At 42.1% G+C, this 21,408-nt stretch overlaps 1 protein-coding gene across 1 annotated transcript in view; it reads right to left on the reverse strand.

Moving 5' to 3' along the window:
• Positions 1-3,464: 3,464 nt before the first annotated feature.
• RNF130 (ring finger protein 130) overlaps positions 3,465-21,408 on the reverse strand; it is a 134,313-nt gene continuing 116,369 nt past the window's right edge. Inside the window, exon 8 of the mRNA XM_059416400.1 lies at positions 3,465-5,111. Coding sequence (XP_059272383.1) covers positions 5,002-5,111 — 110 coding nt within the window. The 3' untranslated portion in view covers positions 3,465-5,001. The remainder of the gene's footprint in view (positions 5,112-21,408) is intronic.

Consider the following 21,408-nt stretch of genomic DNA (forward strand, 5'->3'; position numbering starts at 1 on the left):
GCAACCAATACAGGCACTTTCCCTCTGGAAGGGAAGTTTTTCAGTCCTGCTAAAATATCTGTGGATGTTATGTGAACATATATACTCATTTTTTCCTTTTCCCAGTGGGCTTTGGAATGATTTACTGATAAGGTCACAAGGGCACAACTGCTCTTAGCAGGGAGGACACTTCTTTTAAGCTGAGGGTGTCACAGTGGTCCTCCTATGGTAATGATCTCTTACTCAGGTGTGGAGTTAGGGGTGAACGCTCTGTTGAATCACTCCAAACTCTGATTCTGGGAGTGAGTGAGGGCCAGTCCCTCTGCCTGTGGCAATGCGGTCAGGCCAACACCTCCTTTCTTGAAGAGGGAAGTGACACTCAGTGGTTTTTCTAAATTGGTTGCTGTCTGGAGCTCGTTCTATTCATACCTTAAATGCCAGGGTCCCCAGGGCATTTTCCCAAGCCTGGCTCTCATAGCACTGGGCAATATTAGCCCCACACTGGCCTCCACCATCATTGGAAATTAAGGGAACACTAGGCCCAGCTGGACACCCACTCTGAGGGGTTCTAACTCCTGTGAGTAAGTGTGTGTGTGTGTGTGTGCGCATGTGCCTTGTGTACACATATGTGTGTGTATGTGGGGAGAAAGGCGTAAGGGGGGAGGAGAGAGGGGAGAGGGAGGGGAGAAGAGGGTGGGAGGGAGGGGAGAAGAGGGAAGACAGGGAGGGGAGATGGGGGAAGGGGGGGCGTGTAGGGGGGAGGGGAGAAGGGGAGAAACAGAGAAGGCAGTGGGGAGAAGGGGGAGTGGGAGAGACGGAGAGGGAAGGGGGAGGCAGAGAGGGGAGAAGAGGGTGGGAGGGAGGGTAGAAGGGGGGAGACAGGGCGGAAGGGGGAAGAAAGGAGAAGGTTTAGGGCATTGGGGCCTACTTTGGTAGGCGCAGGTGACAAGTTCATGTAAAACACAGCTTCCCAGGGATTCCGATGTGGAGGGGCCCCACCTTGACCCCCTTTTCTCTACCAAAACTCTGCCTGAGCCCGAGAGCTGGTTCTCCAGGCCTCCTCTAGAGGCCCTGCCAGACTGAGATGGAAAGCGTCCTCACCAGGGTGCTCTCTGGGTCCCACCAACAACCCCCATGTCACCGAGACTGCCAACCTGGTCTTCTGCTTCAGCCTCCTGGCACCCTCCTTTCCCGCTCTAGTGGGACCTGGGGTCAGCCTAACTGTAGTGCTCTGCTCAGCCCAGGCCCTTTGGGGGGGCAACCTGTCTGGTCCAGATCCACCCGGGGAAATGAGATGCCCCCTCCCACCACCCTTGCCAGTCTCAGGGCCCTGAGGCCAGTCACACCTCTGCATGGCTGCCCTGTGCGCCTCCTCCTGCACTCAGGAAACCCCCCTCTTCCTGACTCGCCCCCATGGTGCCTGGCCTCCCACCGCAGCTGGCTGTTAACGTACCAGTTTCTCTCACAGCCTGTCTTCACGGTCACTGGGGTGGCCCGAGCTCTGAGTGTGTGTGTTTAGTATGAGGTGGGCACTTAATCAAGGGCTCTTGGAGAGAGTGACCTCATAATCTTGCCTTCTCCCTTTCAAATTCTACTTCCTGGACATCAGTGTTTGTGTCTGATGACGTTTAGGTGCCGTGACTGCTTCACAAGGGGACGTGACACGAGCACCACCTCCTCGCTTCCCCGGAGCAGAAACCGGGTCTAAGCAATCAAGGTCAACAGCAAGAGGACACTTGGGATTTGCCCTCAGTTAAAACCAGTTTCACTGAACATGGAGATGGTGGAAAGAAGTGGGTGTGGGCAATGATAACAAGCAAGGAGAGTTCACGAAGCCTGCAGGAACGCTCAGTTCCGCAGGAGCTATCAGATCCATCAGATTCAGTCATCCTGTCTTGTCTAAACCCTTGGAGCCCATCGCGTTTTGGAAGCTGGGCTGTTGGGGGCCTTGGGGTGGCTGGCGGTATAGGCCTGGCTCCCAAGTGCAGAGGGTGGGGGAGTTTCTCTGAGCTGGGCCTGAGGAGGAGCTGGGGGATGGAGCCTTCCTTCCTGAGCAGGGCTCCCCAGAGTTGCTGAGGGGTCTGTCAGCAAGGGAGTAGAGCCTGTCTTCCTGTGCAGTGGGGGGTGGAGTGGGGCAGAGGCAGGCAGCCCTGGATGGACTCGCTGCCCACTGCAGCCACCAACGGGCTGACTCCAGGCCTGGCCTTCCTATTGTGCTCTGGCTCGTAGAAAGTGGGGCAACAGAGGGGGAAGGGGAAGATGGGGGGAGGGGGGATGAAATGGGGGAGCAGAGGGGGAAGGAGGAAATGGAGGGGGAAGAGAGAGGTAGAGTGGGAGGGGGGAGACAGAGGGGGAAGGGGGAAGCAGAGGCTGGAAGCCAGGTCCAGCTCAGAGCAGTCCGCCAGAGGGATGAGGGTTTGTGGTAGAAGCAGCTAGTTCCTCTGTGCCTTCTGTTCTTCAAATAGTAACCCCCACCCACCAAAAAAAAAAAAAAAAACACCAAAAAAACCTGATCAGAAGTTATTTACACGTCCTTACTGATGACCACTGTGACTGTAAGTCTTGCTGTGGTAGAGATGCTCATAGGTCAGGGGAGGAGTGTCTCTCCATAACCCCCACCCTGCCTGTATCCTGCCTGTATGGTCGATGAGCTGCTCCCCAAACCTCGAACTTCTCTGAGGCAAGGGTGCTGAGGCTGTCCTCCCCAAGTGTTCCTGCTGTCCAGGGTCCCTGAAGTGGCTTCCCAGAGGGGTCTCCAGCTCCCACGCCGGCAGAGAGGCTGTTATTTGGGAGGAACATTGCTGTTCCCCGGGGGGGATGTGACCTCCACGCAGAAGTTACCATCTGTCCTGACAAAGGCAGGACATTCTGTAGCTGAGCAGGGAAGTAGCCTCGATTTTTAGGGAGAAGGTGTCGAGCTGGGACCTGAGTCACTATTCTGAGTGAATTCCCCTGTAAGAAATGCCTCCTTGGCTCTTTGACAGTGAAGGCGTGCCCTAGATATGCCAGAAACTCAACTATTGTTTAATAGGTAGATTTCTGAGGGGCCTGAATCTCTACCTCCTTCTCGTGCGATTTCATTCCTTTCCCAGAAAAGTAATGTCTCGAGTGCAATGTGACGTGTATGCTTTTTCCAGACGGTACAAATCAGGAGAGAATGCTCGGAGAGGGTCTCAACCCCGGGAGCAGAAGATCAAGGTCGTGGCGAGGACTGCATGGCCAGAAGTGAGCCATCTTCCCTGTCCCAGGAGCCAAGCCAAACAAAGCTCGGGTGTGTGTCCCAGAGTGTCTGGTACATGGAGTTCTCATCTCCTCCAGGTCCAGTCCCTTGCCTCAAAGCCGCATGCGCAAAGCTTGTCTTTCTGGACAGTGCCCTCTTGAAACTGTTTATCAAAAATATGTTTATAGTACAAAGACCATAAAAAGGAGGGGGAACTTCAAACAGAAGCCCTTGGTGGATGGTAAAAAAAGAAAAAGCTGTTGAGACCTTACAAATTCCATGCTGTTGCAGCCTCGAGTGATTAGAAACACGATGCTGCTGGTCACTGGGAGGCGACGCTCCTGATGGCTCTCTCCACCGTCTTTCTCTGAGGGGTTGTGATTGGGGGGGCACGACTGTGTTTACGGCGTCTTACAGGGATGATGAGAACAGACACGTGAGGAAGAGAAGCCAGCAGCACATGGGAACATGGTGAGCATTTGCCTCAAACTCGTGTTTCACGGAGTTGATAAAAATCGACAGGTGTGTGTGTTTGTGGGTGGGTGTGGGGGGTCCCAGGTCCACGTGGTTTGCTGCCAGATCTAAGTCCAGAACGTGGAGGCTGGAGTTTCCGTTCTCATGCCGGGGATCTGAGGAGTTGGATGCATTTACATCTCTACGTGGCTCCCGTGGGTAGGAGAAACGGCCTGAACTGTGGTTGTGTCCTTGAGTAAGAAGGATGCCTCTATCTGTTTCCTAAATGTGCTCATTGTGGGTCGGGACTGCTCTCCGGAGACACGTTTCCCGTGACGTTAACACCATGTCATCTCATCCCAGGCGTGTGGGAGGAGCGTGTGTGTCCTTGAATGTCTGCCATGCTGGCCCACCGCGTCCTTTTCTGAAAACTCCCATGCCTTCTTGGTGCCAATGCTGAGGCTGGTGGGAGGGGGCTGGGTTGGATCGGGAAGGAGGAAGAGGGGTGCTAGTTTGGTCTCTAACAGCAAGGATGTGGTTTGAACTTCTCAAGAAAGCACTCAGAGTCATTCTGATTTTGATGTCCACTGGCCATCACACCCAGAGGAGACTGCCAGGCCGGCCTCCAGGGGACCACCTCTGTACACACCTCAGCAGATGCCAAGCAGACGAGTCCGCAGGCCTCAGGGTCAAGGTGGTCACATAAGCACTCGGCTCTAAGCTCTTGACGGGGGCTGGACGACCCCCTGTCCTGTGTAGCGGGTGTGCTGCTCTAGGTGGCCAGTCTCAGAGGAGGGACGAAAGGCAAGACTTTCTCTTGGGAACCTTTAGGAAGAGGCTCTTTAACAGAAAGTAGAATAAGAGACAAGAAAATACGGAGCGGGCCAAGGAGCAGCAACTCGGGCCCCATGTCCATAAGCAGCAGCGCCTGCAAGCTTTAGTACACATTGTGAGTGGGGAGCACAAAAGGTATTAAAAAAGAAAAAATACCCAGCTGTCACCCTGACACAGAAAAGCATGTGATTATTCCGAGACATGTTTGCTACGCAACCCTCATCTCCTCCACCGGCCCCTGCTCCTCTCTGGGAACAGTCAAGCTTGTTGGGGCCCACTTTCTCCTGCTGGCTTGGGGCGGGTTTTCAGTCCTGCGAGGCCACCTGGGCGATAACGCTGTCCTCAAAGCCTCCCCTTGCGGGGGACCTTGCAATTTAACCCTGAGCCCCAACCTATACTCGGAAAGCCCTGCCATTCTTCCAAAAATGGACGTTGACAGAAAGATACAAAATAAGAAAGGTGATTGTAAATTAAATCACGAAAGAGGTGACCCCCCAGAGCCCATTTAGAAAAAATCAGGTCTTGTTCTCGTCATACATGTCCAGGGAAGGTTCGATGGTGGAGAATTCACTTTCATACACGAGGCTCCGAGGAGACAAGGAGTTTCGGTGGAAGAAGTGACCACCTGGAAAAGGGACAAGAAGAAACAGACTTAATCCGGGCGTCAGGCCTCCCCTTCCCGCACAGCTCGGAGGAAGCACATGGATTTCTCTTCAAAGCGGCACATTTTCTCAGATAGCTCCATTTTGGGCTGTTATCATGAGACAAATGGCATTCCCTCAACTTAGGCACAGCATAAACACGTAAATCCCAATGTTCAGATCCCCAAGAGATTAACACCTGGAGCTTTTCTTTTTTAAAGATTTCATTTATTTGTTTGAGAGAGAGCACAAGCAGGGGGAGCAGCAGGCAGAGGGAGAAGTAGGCTCCCCACTGAGCAGGAAGCTTGATGTGGGACTTGATCTCAGGACCCTGAGATCATGACTTGAGCCAAAGGCAGATGCTCAACTGACTGAGCCACCCAGGTGCCCCTAATTTTTTTCCCCAGTGTTAGACTCTATCTGCTGAGGCAACGCTACAGAAGATGAAGACTTCCCCCTCTCTTCCTCTATCCCTACTTTCTACTCTCCAATATAATGATATTTTGATACAAATTTCAGCATTTACATTATTTGACTATTTCTGCTAGTCATAGTGAAGCCATGCTCACATTTCCTTTTCCAAACAACTGATTCGTTTGCACAGGTTTCCTAACATATAACTGACATACAATAAAATGCACGTATTTCAAACCAAGACCAGATTCAAGATGGTGGACATCTCTGTCCCCCCAAAAGTTTCCTGGAGCCTCTGGTAATTCTTCTCTTTTTCCTGCCCTACTTCCACCCTCAGATAAACACAGATGAGGCTACGTCTTTCTAGAATTTTTTTAAACATGGATTCATAGTTATTTTTTGGCTCTTACAAATAAATTTGCTATAACACCTGTGTCCAAGTCTGAGTGAGGATGGTGCTTTCTTTTCTCTCGGGTAGATACCTAGGACCAGAGTGTCTATGTGGGTGTATGTTGACTTTTCTAGAATGCATCACTGTTCCCCAAGCAGTGTATGGGAGTCCCAGTTCCTCTGCACCCTCACCAGCACTAAGATGGCCAATCTTTGACGCTCTGGCCCTTCAAGTACGAGCATAGGAATATCTCGTTGTACTTCTAATTTGTATTTCCCTGAACTTGAGGCATCCACCCATGTGCCTATTAGCCAACTGTATATCTGCTTTTGTGAAGCATTTTGGTAAAAATCTCTTGCCCATTAAAAAAACTGGGCTGTCTTCCTATTATTGAGCAGTAAGAGTTTTTATATATTTTATTCATTTATTTATATATTTATATATAATTAATAAAAATGATAATAGTTATTATATAAAAATATATTTTCCAGAAACAAGTCTTCCATCACATATGGTTTGCAAATATTTTCGCCCAGTTGGAGGCTTGCCTTTTTACTTCCAGAACAATGTCATTTGAAAACCAAAAGTTTTAAAATTTTGATAAAAATCTAGTTTATGGATTTTCCTTTTTTATAGTTTGCACATTTTGTGTCAGAATAAAGAAATCTTTGCCAAATCCAAGGTCAGTCAGATCTCCTCCTATGCGTTTAGCCAGAAGCTTAACAGTTTTAGTGCTTACATTTAGATGTAATCTGTTCTGGTCAGAGAAAGACATGATGTTGGCTTTGTCAAGGAGAGCATATTTTTCGACGCCTAAAAACACTCCCTACTTACTGATCAAATGATGAGGACTGTTTTCGCTATTAAGCACATAATGTTATTATGTAAACTCTTAGTTGAGGCATAACCTGTATAAGGTATGTGTACAAATCACAAGTACATACAGGTAAATTTGAATGTGCACAGAGAGAACACACCCTGAAATCATCACTTAATCAAGAACTAGGCCCTGTGGCTCCCCATGAGTCCCCCTATCAACCCCAATCACCAGACCCTCCCGAAGGAAACCACAATCCAGACTTCTCACACCATGGTTTAATTGTGTCTGTCTTTAATGGAAACAGTGTTCTTTCGTGTCTTGATTCCTTCAATGTTATGTGGTGATATTGATCCATGTCATGAAATAGATCAGGAATTGGTTTTCACAGTGGTGTGACATTCTGTTGTGTGACTACCTCACCATTTACATACATCCGCTCTTCTCCTGGTGCACATTGGAATGGTTTCCATTTTGGAGCTCCTATGAATGTTGCTGTGAGAAACAGTCTTGTGTGTATCTTTTGCACACATGCACATGGAATTCTCTTGGAATTATGGGATCTTGGGGTCTGTATATGTCTATCTGTAGCACATGTTGGCTGTATTCCAAAGTGGGTGGACCAGTTTCTACCTCCACCACTAGACGAGAATTCCAATTGCTTTGTATCTGCACCAATACTTGCTATTTTCTATATGTTTTCATTCTAGCACTTTTGGGGGGGGGGTATATAATGGTATTTCACAATGGTTTTAATTTTTCATTCCACTGATGCCAAAAAAGGATGAACTCCTTTTCACATGTTTTTAGGGTATTTGTACATCTTGTTCATCCCGAAACACCTGTATATTTACTTCTTTTTTTTTTTTTTTACAAGTTGTGGTATAACTGACATATAACATTATATTAGTTTTAGGTGTGCAATGTAATGGTTCGATATTTTTGTATATCGTGTGACATGATTACAAGAAGTCCGATGAAAATATAGTTACAAAATTCCTTTTCTTATGATGGGAACTTTTAACGTCTATTCTCTTAGCTACTTTCAAATATACCATACAGTATTATTAATTGCAGCAACCATGTTTCACATCACATCCCCGTGACTTACTGTTCTATTTTTTGTTTTGTTTTGGTTTTATGATTTCTTTGTTTTATAACTGGACATTAGTACCTTTTGATCCCTTTTACCCATATCGCCCACACCTAACCACCCCACCTCTAGCAACCACCAATCTTCTCTGTGTCTGTGAACTTGGTATTGGTTTTTGTTTTTAAGTTCCACATGTAAATGAGATCATAAGGTGTTTGTCTTTTTCTGACTTACTTCACTTCCTGTGATGCCCTCAAGGTCCATCCACATTGTTGCGAATAGCAAGATTTCCTTCTTTTTAAATGGCTGAATAGGACGCATGCGCTTGTGCGTGAGCTCGCGCGCGCGCGCACACACACACACATTTTCTTCATCCATTCATCCATCTATGGACGCTTAGGTTGTTTCTTTATCTTGGCTATTGTAAATAATGCATGACGAACATTAGGGTACATGTGTCTTTTAGAGTTCGTGTTTTTGGGTTTTTTTTAGTATATATTTTTTAATTTTAAATTTTTTATTTATAAACATAAAATATATTTTTATCCCCAGGGGTATAGGTCTGTGAATCGCCAGGTTTACACACTTCACAGCACTCACCATAGTACATACCCTCCGCAATGTCCATAACCCCACCCCCCATTCTCCCAACCCCCCTCCCCCCAGCAACCCTCAGTTTGTTTTGTGAGATTAAGAGTCCCTTATGGTTTGTCTCCCTCCCAATCCCATCTTGTTTCATTTATTCTTCTCCTACTCCCTTAACCCCCCATGTTGCATCACCACTTCCTCATATCAGGGAGATCATATGATAGTTGTCTTTCTCTGCTTGACTTATTTCGCTAAGCATGATATGCTCTAGTTCCATCCACGTTGTCGCAAATGGCAAGATTTCATTTCTTTTGATGGCTGCATAGTATTCCATTGTGTATATATACCACATCTTCTTGATCCATTCATCTGTTGATGGACATCTAGGTTCTTTCCATAGTTTGGCTATTGTGGACATTGCTGCTATAAACATTTGGGTGCACGTGCCCTTTCAGATCACTACGTTTGTATCTTTAGGGTAAATACCCAGTAGTGCAATTACTGGGTCATAGGGCAGTTCTATTTTCAACACTTTGAGGAACCTCCATGCTGTTTTCCAGAGTGGTTGCACCAGCTTGCATTCCCACCAACAGTGTAGGAGGGTTTCCCTTTCTCCCCATCCTCGCCAGCATCTGTCATTTCCTGACTTGTTAATTTTAGCCATTCTGACTGGTGTGAGGGGATATCTCATTGTGGTTTTGATTTGTGTTTCCCTGATGCCGAGTGATATGGAGCACTTTTTCATGTGTCTGTTGGCCATCTGGATGTCTTCTTTGCAGAAATGTCTACTCATGTCCTCTGCCCATTTCTTGATTGGATTATTTGTTCTTTGGGTGTTGAGTTTGCTAAGTTCTTTATAGATTTTGGACACGAGTCCTTTATCTGATATGTCGTTTGCAAATATCTTCTCCCATTCTGTCAGTTGTCTTTTGGTTTTGTTAACTGTTTCCTTTGCTGTGCAAAAGCTTTTGATCTTGATAAGATCCCAATAGTTCATTTTTGCCCTTGCTTCCCTTGCCTTTGGCGATGTTCCTAGGAAGATGTTGCTGCGGCTGAGGTCAAAGAGGTTGCTGCCTGTGTTCTTCTCAAGGATTTTGATGGATTCCTTTCTCACATTGAGGTCCTTTATCCATTTGAGACTATTTTCGTGTGTGGTGTAAGGAAATGGTCCAATTTCATTTTTCTGCATATGGCTGTCCAATTTTCCCAACACCATTTATTGAAGAGGCTGTCTTTAGAGTTTGTGTTTTTGTTTTTCTTATTTAAATACCCAGGAGTGGAATTGCTAGGCCTTATGGTAGCTCTTGTTTTAACGTTTTGATGCTCCATACTGTTTTCCACAGTGGTTGCACCAGTATGCATTCCCACCAACAGTGTAAGTAGGTTCCCTTTCAGGATGCCTGGGTGGCTCAGTTGGTTAAGCGTCTGCCTTTGGCTCAGGTCATGATCTCAAGGTCCTAGGATCACTCTTGTTGGGTCCCCTGCTCAGTAGGGAGTCTGCTTCTCCCCCTCCTTCTGCCCCTCCCCCAACTTATACTCTCTCAAATAAATAAAATCTTTTTTTTTTTTTTTAAGTCTTCTCTTTCTCCACATCCTCGCCAAGACCTGTTGTTTCTTATGTTGTTGATTTTAGCCATTCTGACTGGTGTGAGGTAGTATCTCACTGTGGCTTTGATTTACATTTCCCTGATGCCAAGTGACACTGAGCATTTTTTCATGTGTCTGTTGGCCATCTGGATGTCTTCTTTGGGAAAATGTTTATCCACATCCTATGCCCATTTTAAATTGGATTGTTTTCTTGATATTGAGTTGTATAAGCTATTGGTATATTTTGACTATTAACTACTTACCAGATATATGATTTACAACTATCTTCTCCCGTTCAGGAGGTTGTCTTTTTGTTTTGTTGATGGTTTCCTTTGCTGTGCAAAAGCTTTTCAGTTTGGTGTAGTCCCAATTGTTTATTTTTGCCTTTATTTCCTTTGCCTGGGGAGACATATTTGGAAAACTATTGCTAAAGGTAAGGTCTAAGAGATTACTATGTATGTATTCTTTATTTTTATGGTGTCAGGTCTTAGATTTAGGTCTTTAATCTGTTTTATTTTTGTGTATGTGTAATAAATTGGTCCAGTTTTCCCAGACCTATTTATTGAAGAGACTGTCTCTTCCCCATTGTATATTTGCCTCTTTTGTCGTAAATGAATTGCCCATATAAGCATGGATTTACTTCTGGGCTCTATTCTGTTCCATTGATCTGTGTCTATTTTTATGCCAGGACCATACTGTTTTGATTAGTATACCTTTGCATTATGTCATTTAGGCTCCAGTGTGTGTGCGTGCGTGCGTGTGTGTGTGTTTTGTACTTGAATTCCCATTTCACACATTTCATTCTTGATATGATTTCAATCTTTTTAAAAAAGATTTTATTTATGTATTTAACAGAGAGAGAGAGATCACAAGTAGGCAGAGAGGCAGGCTGAGAGAGTGGGGAAGCAGGCTCCCCACAGGGCAGAGAGCCTGATGCAGGGCTCGATCCCAGGACACTGAGATAATGACCTGAGCCAAAGGCAGAGGCTTAACCCACTGAACCACCCAGGCACATCTCAATCTTTTTTTTTTTTTTTTTTTAGGTAAATTTATTTATTCATTTGAGAGAAAGATCAAGAGCATGGGCAGGGGGGAAGGGCAGAGGGAGAAGGAGTAGCAGACTTCCCACTGAGCAGGGAGCCTGATGTGGGGCTTGCTCTCAGAACCCTGGGATCATGGCCTGAGCCGAGGGCAGACACTTAACTGATTGGGCCACCCAGATGCCCCGTGACTTCAATCTTTTAAAACTTATTGAGACTGTTTTTTGGCCTAACATGAGATCAGTTATGGAGAATATTCCGTGTGCACTTGAAAAGAATGCGTATTCTGCTATTTTTGGTTGGAATGCTCTGTACGTATCCATTTGGCACATCTGGTCTAATGTGTCCTTCAAAGCCACTGTTTCCTTATTGATTTTCTGCCTGAATGATCTATCCATTGGTGTAATTATATGTCTTTTTAGATCTAAAGTGAGTCTCCTGTAGGCAGCATATAGATGAGTCTTGTTTTTTATCCATTGAGTCACTCCACATCTTTCGATTGGAGCATTTAGTCCACTTACATTTAAAGTAATTACTGATAGGTATGGACTTATTGCCATTTTGTTCATTGTTTTCTGGTTGTTTTTATAATTCTTCTCTTTTCCTTTCTTCTTCTCTTACTTTCTCTATTTTTTGTGTATTTATTACAAGTTTTTGTTTTGTGATTATCATGAAGTTCCTATATAATATTGTATTTATATAATGGTCTTTATTGACAGTCACTTATGTTAGAACACATTCTAGAACCACATTTTTACCCCCCACTCCACATTTGACATACATGACATCACATTTTACAACTTTCTATTCTGTTACCTCCTTTTTTTTTTTTTTAAATATTTTATTTATTTATTTGACAGAGAGAGATCACAAGTAGGCAGAGAGGCAGGCAGAGAGAGAGAGAGAGAAGGAAGCAGGCACCCCGCTCAGCAGAGAACCTGATGTGGGACTCGATCCCAGGACCCTGAGATCATGACCTGAGCCGAAGGCAGCAGCTCAACCGACTGAGCCACCCAGGCACCCCTTCCTTTTTTTTTTTTTTTTAAGATTTTATTTATTTATTTATTTATTGAAGAGAGAGAAAGCACAAGTAGGGGGAGGACAGAGGGAGAAGCAGACTGACTCCCTGCTGAGCAGGGAGCCTGATGCAGGACTTGATTCTAGGACCCTGGGATCACCACCTGAGCAGAAGGCAGATGCTTAACTAAGTCACCCAGGTGCCCTTATTCTGTGTCTCTCTTAACTAATTTTTGTAGATATAACTGATTGTATTGGTTTTTTAAAATCTTTTGACTTATATACTAGCATTATAACTGATTGACCTACTTTTACTATGTTTGCTTTATCAGTGAATTATTTTTCCATTCATAATTGTCTTATTTCTAATTATGGCCTTTTCTTCTTAAAAAAAAAAATCCCTTTAACATTTCTTGTAAGGCTAACATAGTGGTGATAAACTCCTTTAACTTTTGTTTGTTTGGGAAACTCTTTATATCTCCTCTAAGTCTGAATGATAACTTTGTCAGGTAGAGTATTCTTAGCTGTGGGTTTTTTCCTTTCAGAACTTTGAATATATCATGCCGCAGGCTTCTGGCCTGCAAGGTTTCTGTTGAAAAACCAGCTGAGACCCTGACGGATTTCTCTTGTACATAACTTCTGTTTTTCTCTTGCTGCTTTAAAAATGCTTTCTTTGAGATTTTAATTATTATGTGTCTTGGTGTGGACCTCCATTGTCTCAACTTGTTTGGGGCTCTTTGATTTCTGGACCTGGATGTCTTTTTCTGATTTTCATAGCCAGATGTTATGGCAGCTTGTCTTCCCAGTGTAGGTCCTCAGGCCCAGCAGTGTCAGATGTGGGGCTTGGTCCCTTCCCTCTTCAGGGAACCTCTGTGTCTGTTATATCCCTCCTGCTTGTGGTTTGCTGTGCTGGGGGTTTGGCTCCCTACCTAGTTTCTGTCCCTCCTACACTTCTTGGTGTGATCTCTTTATGTCTTTATCTGTAAAATAGCTGTTCTACCAGTGTCTGGATGTGTCTGTGGGAGGAGGTGAACTTAGGATCCTCCTTTCCCACCATCTTCCTGAGATCTCTAGTAGGTAGCCTTTTCATTATGTTGATGGTTTCCTTTGTTGTGCAGAATGCCTGTTTATTTATTTTGTTCATTTCCACATCAGTTAGCCAGTCTTTTTCTTCTTTATTCTGACTAGAAGTCCTTTGTCAGATAAAAGCATTGCAGGTAGCTTCTTCCAAATAGTGTATTCTGGTTAACAGAATTCCTTAATTTTATTGTGAACCAGTTTATCTCTTATTTTATGGCTTTTTGAGTCCTGTTTAAGAAAACTTTGCCTATCCCAAGGTTTTGAAGATAATTCTATTTTATCTTTCAGGAGCCTCTTTGTTTTACCTTTCACATTTCCATTTCAAATTAATTTTAATTCAAATTAATTTTTGAGTGTGGTGTGAAGATTCATTTTTTTCCTTTATAGATATTTAGTTGACCCAGCACCCTTTATTGAAAAGATCATTCTTATTTCTACTACTATACAGTGCTACCTTTGATGTGAATCAAGTGTCCATAAATGCATGGTTGTTTGGGATTATATTGTGTTCCACTAAGCTATTTGTCCATCCTTGTATCAATAACTCATTATTTTAAAAAAAAAATATACAGCTATAGTGCTGTTGTTGTTTTAAGATTTAGTTTATTTATTTGACAAAGAGAGAGAGAGAGATCACAAGCAGGTGGAGAGAGAGGGGGAAGCAGGCTCCCCACCAAGCCAAGACCCCAATGCGGGGCTTGATCCCAGGACCCCGAGATGATGACCCGAGCTGAAGGCAGAGGCTTAACCCATTGAGCCACCCAGGTGCCCCTCAATAACTCATTCTTAATTACTATACTTTTATAAAAAGTTTTAATACAGTTCTAGAAATCCTCCCACCTTATCATTTTTTAAGATTGTCTTGTTATTGTTGTCTCTTTTCATTTCCACATGAATTTTATAAATCAGGTTATCAAGACACACACACACACACACACACACCACTACTGGGATCTCATTAAAATTGCAGTTAATCTATAGATCAATTTGGGGAGAATTAACACTGTTACAATATTGAGTCTTACAAACTATGTACCTGGTATATCCATTTATTGAGGTCATCTTTAATTTCTCTCGCTGATGCTTAATAGTTTTTTGTGTAGAAGACCTGTGTATTTACTCATTAGTACTTGATGTTTATTTGATGCCTTTGCAAATGGTATCTTTTTGAAAATTTCATTTTAATTGCTTATTATAGAGGTACAGAAGCACAATTAACCCTGTAAATTTACTTATTTATTTTAAGAGCTTATTTGTAGGTTCTTTTGGATTTTCTATATATACACCACTATGTTGTATGTAAGTAGTGACAGTTTTATTTCTTCCTTTCCAATTCTTAAATCTTTTATTTCTTTTTCTTTCCTTATCATAACAGCTAAGACTGTCAATACAATGTTGAAAGACACAGTCACAACAGGTATTCTGATTTCTAATCTTAGGGAAAGTTTTTAATATTTTATCATTAAGTATGATATTTGCTGTAGTTTTGAAAATATGCATTATTAGATTAAGGAAGTGTTCATCTTTTTTTTTAGTTTGCTGAATGTTCTTTCTTTCTTTCTTTAAAAAAGATTTTATATTAAGTAATCTCTACACCCAATGTGGGGCTTGAACTCACAACCCTGAGATCAAGAGTCACATGCTTTTCTGCCTGAGCCTGCCAGGTGCCTCCAATTTTTCTTTTTTTTTTTAATCAGGAATGGATGTTGAATTTTAACAAGTGTTTATTCTGTACCTATTAAACATGATTTTCCACTTTTATTCTGTTAATGCGTTGAATCACACTGATTTTTCAACCTTGCAGTTTTTAATAAGTCCAAGTGGTTGTAATTTTTTCTATTTATATGTTGTCAGATTCATTGAGCTAGTTATCTTATTTACTGTATTTGTATCTGTAATTATAAAAGAAATTAACCTGCAATTTTCTCTTTTTTTTTTTTTTTTTTTTTTTGGTAATACCCTTGTTGTAATGCTAGTCTCATTCAAAGACTTGGGAAGTTTTCCTCTTTCTATTCTCTGAATAAATTTGTGTAAGATTGCTGTCATTTCTTCCTTAAATGTTAGACTTCACCAATGAAACCATTTAAGCCGAGAACTTTTCTCTGAGGGAAGATTTTATTTTATTTTTAAAAAAGATTTACTTATTTTAGAGTGAGAGTGGGTGAGAGAGCACATGCAAGTGGGGGAGCAGCAGAGGGAGAGAATCTTTAAGCAGACTCACCACTGAACCCTGAGAGAAGATTTTAAACTGTTGATTTAATTTATTGCCTAGATGTAGAATTCAGCTTTCCTATTTCTTCTTTCGTCAATTTTGATACTTTGCATTTTCCGAGGATTTGTCTATTCATTTAAATATCAGAATTTACTAACATAAATTTGTCATAATATCCTTTTATTTTTATTGTTGTAAAAAACACAGAACATGAAATTTGCCATCTTAACCATTTTTTAAAATATCTTATTTCTTTGTCAGAGAGAGAACGAGAGTGAGCACACAAGTGGGGGAGGGACAGAGGGAGAATCAGGCTCTGCACTGAGCGAAGAGCCCGATGTGGGATTTGATCCCAGGACCACCCTGGGATCATGACCTGAGCCAAAGGCAGATGCTTAACCAACTGAGCCACCCAGACGACCCTCATCTTACCCATTTTTAAGTGTATCATTCAGTAGTGTTGAGTATTTTCACATTGTTGTGAAATACATTTCCAGAACTTTTTCATCTTGCAAATCTGAAACTCTATACCTATTAAAGGACTTCCTTATCCCTCCTTCCACCAGCCCTTGGTAACCACTATTCTACTTTCTATTTTTATAAATCTGGTCTTATTACTTCTTTTAATGCATATAGGTTCTATAGTGATACCTGTTTTCATCCCTGATACTGGTCATTTGGGTCTTTTTATTATTTTAAGATTTTATTCATTTATTTGAGAGAGAGAGTGTGAGTGAATAAGAAAGCATACAAGCAGGGGCAGAGGGAGTGGGAGAGGGAGAAGCAGGCTCCCCTGCTGAGCAAGGAGCTGGTGCTTGACCCCAGGACCCCAGGACCATGGCTTGAGCCAAAGGGAGACACTTAACTGACGGAGCCACCTGAGCCACCCAGGCATCCTGGGTCTTTTTTCTTGATAGCAGAGATCTGCTAGCTTTATTTATTTTAAGATTTTATTTATTTATTTGACAGAGAGATCATAAGTAGGCAGAGAGGCAGGCAGAGAGAGAGAGAGGGAAGCAGGTTCCCTGATGAGCAGAGAGCCCGATGCGGGACTTGATCCCAGAACCCTGGGATCATGACCTGAGCCGAAGGCAGAGGCTTTAACCCACTGAGCCACCCAGGCGCCCTCTGCTAGCTTTATTAATGGTCTTTTTTATTTTTTTAAGATTTTATTTATTTATTTGACAGAGAAAGAGAGATCTCAAGTAGGCAGAGAGGCAGGCAGAGGGAGAGGGGGAAGCAGGCTCCCTGCTGAGCAGAGAACCCGATGCAGGGCTTGATCCCAGGACCCTGAGATCATGACCTAAGCCAAAGGCAGGGGCTCAACCCACTGAGCCACGGAGGTGCTCCAATAGTCTTTTTCAAGAAACAATTTTGTGCTTGGCTGTTTTTTTCCCCCTCTTATATATTTGGTTCCCAACTGAATTCATTTATGCTCTTTATTATTTCCTTTATTTGACAGGAATGCTTAGAGCACTGACTTCTAGCCATTTTTTCTGTTCTAATATATGCATTTAAGGTCACAGACTTTCCTCTAAATGGATTTAGCTGCATCAGCCAAGTTTTGATAATTTCCACTGCAATTTCATCTCAAGCTTTCTTTTTTCTTTTTTTTTTTTTTAAGTAGGCTCCATGCCCACTGTGGAGCTTGAATCCATAGCCCTGAGATCAAGAGTCAGAAGCTCTACCAACTGAACCACCCAGACACCCCTGACTTATAAGCTTTTTAGAAATATATTACCAGAGGGGTGCCTGGCTGACTCAGTTGGCGGCAAATGTGACTGTTGATCTTGGGAGCTGTGGGTTCAAGACCCAAGTAGAGATTACTTAAGAAAAATAAAATCTTAAAAACAAAAAAGAGGTATATTACTTGATTTCAAATATTTAGGGATCATTTTAATTACCTTTTCACTATTGATTTCTAAATTAATTCCACTGGTCGGAAAACATACTCTGTATGATTTCAATCCTTACAAATTTGTTGAAATTTCACCCAGTATATGGTCTATTTTAGTAAATGCACTTGAAAATAATATATAATCTATAGTTGATGAGTGCTACATATATGTCAATTAGATCTTTGCTAATTGTGCTGTTCAAATCCAGATCCTTGATGAGTATTTGTATGCTTGTTAAAAAGAGGTGTGTTTAGGGGTGCCTGGGTGGCTCAGTGGGTTAAGCCGCTGCCTTCAGCTCAGGTCATGATCCCAGGGTCCTGGGATCGAGCCCCACATTGGGCTCTTTGCTCCGCAGGGAGCCTGCTTCCCCCTTCTCTCTCTGCTTTCCTCTCTGCCTACCTGTGATCTCTGTCTGACAAATGAATAAAATAAAAAGTCTTAAAAAAAAAAAGAGGTGTGTTTAAATTTCCCACTATGATGCTGAAATTACTGGTCCTTTGAGATCTACCCATTTTTGCTCCAGATGTTTTGAGGATATATTAGGTACACAAAATTTAGAATTATTTTCTTCATGACAGATTAACTTTTTCATCATTATGAAATGTCCTCTTTGTCTTAAAGCATATTTTGTCTGCTATTTATATAAAAAAAGATTTTCTTTTGATTAGTGTTTACATGGTATATATTCTTCTATCATTTTACTTTCAACACTCTTGTCATCTTATATTAAAGAAGTATCACAAATATGTAGACCTATGTGTGTATTTATAAATTTTAAATTGTCTATCTTTATATTTGAATATTTAATCATCATTTTATATTCATTACTGACATACTGGGATACAAATTTACTATATTAATCCTTTCTATTTGTCCCTTCTGTTCCACCTTCTTTTGTGCTTTAAAAAAAAATGTTTCCTCTTCCTTTGGATAATTTTATTATTCTATTTTTTCCTCTATAAGTTTATTATATCTTATTTTCCTATCCTTTTAGTCGTAATACTAGCCTAGAGACTATTTTAGTTAGTCATTACCCTAATTACAACGTGTATCTGATTTTTAAAATTAATTTATTTTAAAAATATTAATTCATTTATTTATTTGAGAGAGATGTGAGCATGCACATGAGCTGGGGAGAGGGGCAGAGGGAGAGTGAGAAGCAGACTCCCCACTGAATGGGGAGCCCTATGTAGGGCTCTCTTTATCCCAGGACCCTGAGGTCATAACCTGAACCAAAGACAGATGCTTAACTGACTGAGCCACCGAGGCACCCCTATAGTTTTTTTTTTTAAGGAAAATAGGGGGACACCTGGGTGGCTCAGTTGGTTAAGTGGCTGCCTTTGCCCAGCATCCTGGGATCGAGTCCCACATTGGGCTCCTTGCTCAGCAGGGAGCCTGCTTCTCCCTCTGCCTCTGCTGCCACTGTGCCTGCCTGTGCTCTCTCTCTCTCTCTGACAAATAAATAAAATCTTAAAAAAAATAAAGGAAAATATGAAGTATTGGTGAGGCCGTAGAAAAACTGTAACCCCTGTACACTACTGGCATGAATGTAAAATTGTTCAGCCATTGTGGGAAACATTTCGGAAGTTTCTCCAAAACAAACACAGAATTACCATAGGACTCAGCAATTTCATACTTACATGAAAAGAGAGATGCAAACAGATTCTTGTACAGCAATTCCTAGCAGCATTATTCACAATAGCCAAAGTTGGAAGCAGCTCAAATGTCCATCAGCAGACAAATGGATGAACAAACTGTGGTATACAAACACACACATATATACACACATACATACACACACACAATGAACTATTAGCCATAAAATGGCATGAAGTACTGATTCATGCTGCAATGTGGATTATCCCTGAAAACATTATCCTAAGTGAAAGAAGACAGACCAGAAGATCACATAATTTGTATGATTCCATTTATATGAGCTATCTAGACTAGGTATAGCCATAGACAGAACACAGATAGGTATTTTCCAAAGGCTGGACAGGAGGGTTGGAATGAAGAACAACTACTTTATGCATAGGGGTTTGCTTTTTGGGGTGATAAAAACTTCTTAAAACTGGATAGAGGTGGTGATCATACAACTGTGTGAATATACTAAATGCCATTTGCCACTTTAAAGTGGTTAATTTTATGTTATGTGAATTTCTTCTCAATTAAAAAGGCATCTTTTTTCTCTAACTTTTTTTTTTTTTAAGATTTTATTTTTTTTGACAGACAGAGATCACAAGTAGGGAGACAGGCAGGCAGAGAGAGGAGGAAGCAGCCTCCCCACAAAGCAGAGAGCCTGACATGGGGCTTGATCCCAGGACCCTGGGATCACGACCCGAGCTGAAAGCAGAGGCTTTAACCTACTGAGCCACCCAGGCGTCCCTTCTCTGTTTTCAAGATTTTCTTTTCCTTTTTTTTTTTTTTTTTTTATTTTACTATGATGTATCTTGTTTTTTTTTTTTTTTTCTCATATCTGTGGTTTGTCAGTTTTGGAAAATTCTCAGCCATTTTCTCTTCAAATATTGCTTCTGCTTCAATCTTCTTTCCTTCTATGACCTGACCCGAATTGCAGGTGTGTTAGGTTTTTTTCATCATGATCTAAATTCTCTTGTGTGACCCCTCACCACCACCTTTTTGTATTTTCCTTCCCTTTTTCCTTTTGTGCTTCAGTCGAATATTATCTCCTGACCTGTATTCCAGTTCACATATCCTTTCTTTGGCAATGCTTAAGTTGATGTTAAAGGTTCTATGAGGTTCTTACTGTCAGTTCTCACATTCCATTGACTTTTTTTGGTAGGGGGGCTGTTTCTATTTATTTCTGAAATTATCCATCTTGTCCTCAGTTTCCTGAGCATACTTAGAGTTATTTTTAAAGTCTATGTTTGAGGTGCCTGGGTGGCTCGGTGGGTTAAAGCCTCTGCCTTCGGCCCAGGTCATGATCTCAGGGTCCTGGGATCGAGCCCCGCATCGGGCTCTCTGCTCAGCAGGGAACCTGCTTCCCTCTCTCTCTCTCTGCCTGCCTCTCTGCCTACTTGTGATCTCTGTCTGTCAAATAAATAAATAAAATCTTTAAAAAAAAATAAAGTCCATGTTTGATATTTCTGATATTTGTATTTCTGTGGCTCTATTTCTATTCTTTGTTTTTTCTCCTTTTTGGTTGTTTTGTCTTCTAGTATGCCTGGTATTTTTTATTCATTTATTTGTTTTGGACTGTACATATGAAAACTGCAGAGATCTGAGGCTGCTGGTGGTAGTATCTTCCTCTGGAGGATTTCCACATATCACCTGAGGCTATGGGCATATACTTTCTTCCAATTATAAATTAAGCAGATTCAAAGTTAGGCTTCAGTCTTTGAAAAAGTTAGTTAAATTCTGGTTCAACCTCTACCTAGTTCAAGGGTACAGCCCTTGGGGAACCCCAGTGGAAAGTCTAGGGTGTTTATCAGGGCTCATTGCTCTTTGTGGTCTCTGAACTCAAGGTTATGTCTTGCAAGTCCAGTAAGACTGCCTGAGCTGTCCTCATCAGTCATTCAGACCCCACATTCTGGTTACTTCTCAGCCATTGTTCATGAATTGGCAAATGCCTCAAAAAGAAAAGCAGTGTTGAACATCAGGTCCATATTGCTGCACTTCCCTTTCCTCTGGGCTCTTGACTTCTCAAGTCCTCACCACACTGATAGGTCTTCAATGCTTTAAAGTAAAACGTTAAAAAAGTTTTTTCCATATTCTCTGGTTGTGCTAGGTATGATGTTTGAACTACAACATGTTAGTATGACATTACCAGAAGCAGAAATGTGATCAATTTATTATCAATGGCTTAGAACTCCCCTTCATGTGGGTTAAAGTTTTTCTAGACTTTAGAATCTTAAATCTGATTAAAGTAATTAAAAAATAAAATAGAGAAGATTTTGTAATTCTCTGAAAAATATAAGTACTTGATTATGTGTGCTGTTCTATTTGCTGTTTTCTTTCTTCCACAGTTAGACCATAAATTTATGGGTACAACTCAGATATATTTTATCTTCCTCTTTTCACATTATGCCAGTAAACACTCCATAGAATTCAATTGATTAGCATGAAAACTATCCCAATCACATCACTAATTTGTATCCAGATGGTTTTCTTTCTTTCTTTCTTCTTT

This window comes from Mustela nigripes, chromosome 12 (assembly GCF_022355385.1).
Source record: "Mustela nigripes isolate SB6536 chromosome 12, MUSNIG.SB6536, whole genome shotgun sequence".
NCBI classification, from domain to species: Eukaryota; Metazoa; Chordata; class Mammalia; order Carnivora; family Mustelidae; genus Mustela; species Mustela nigripes.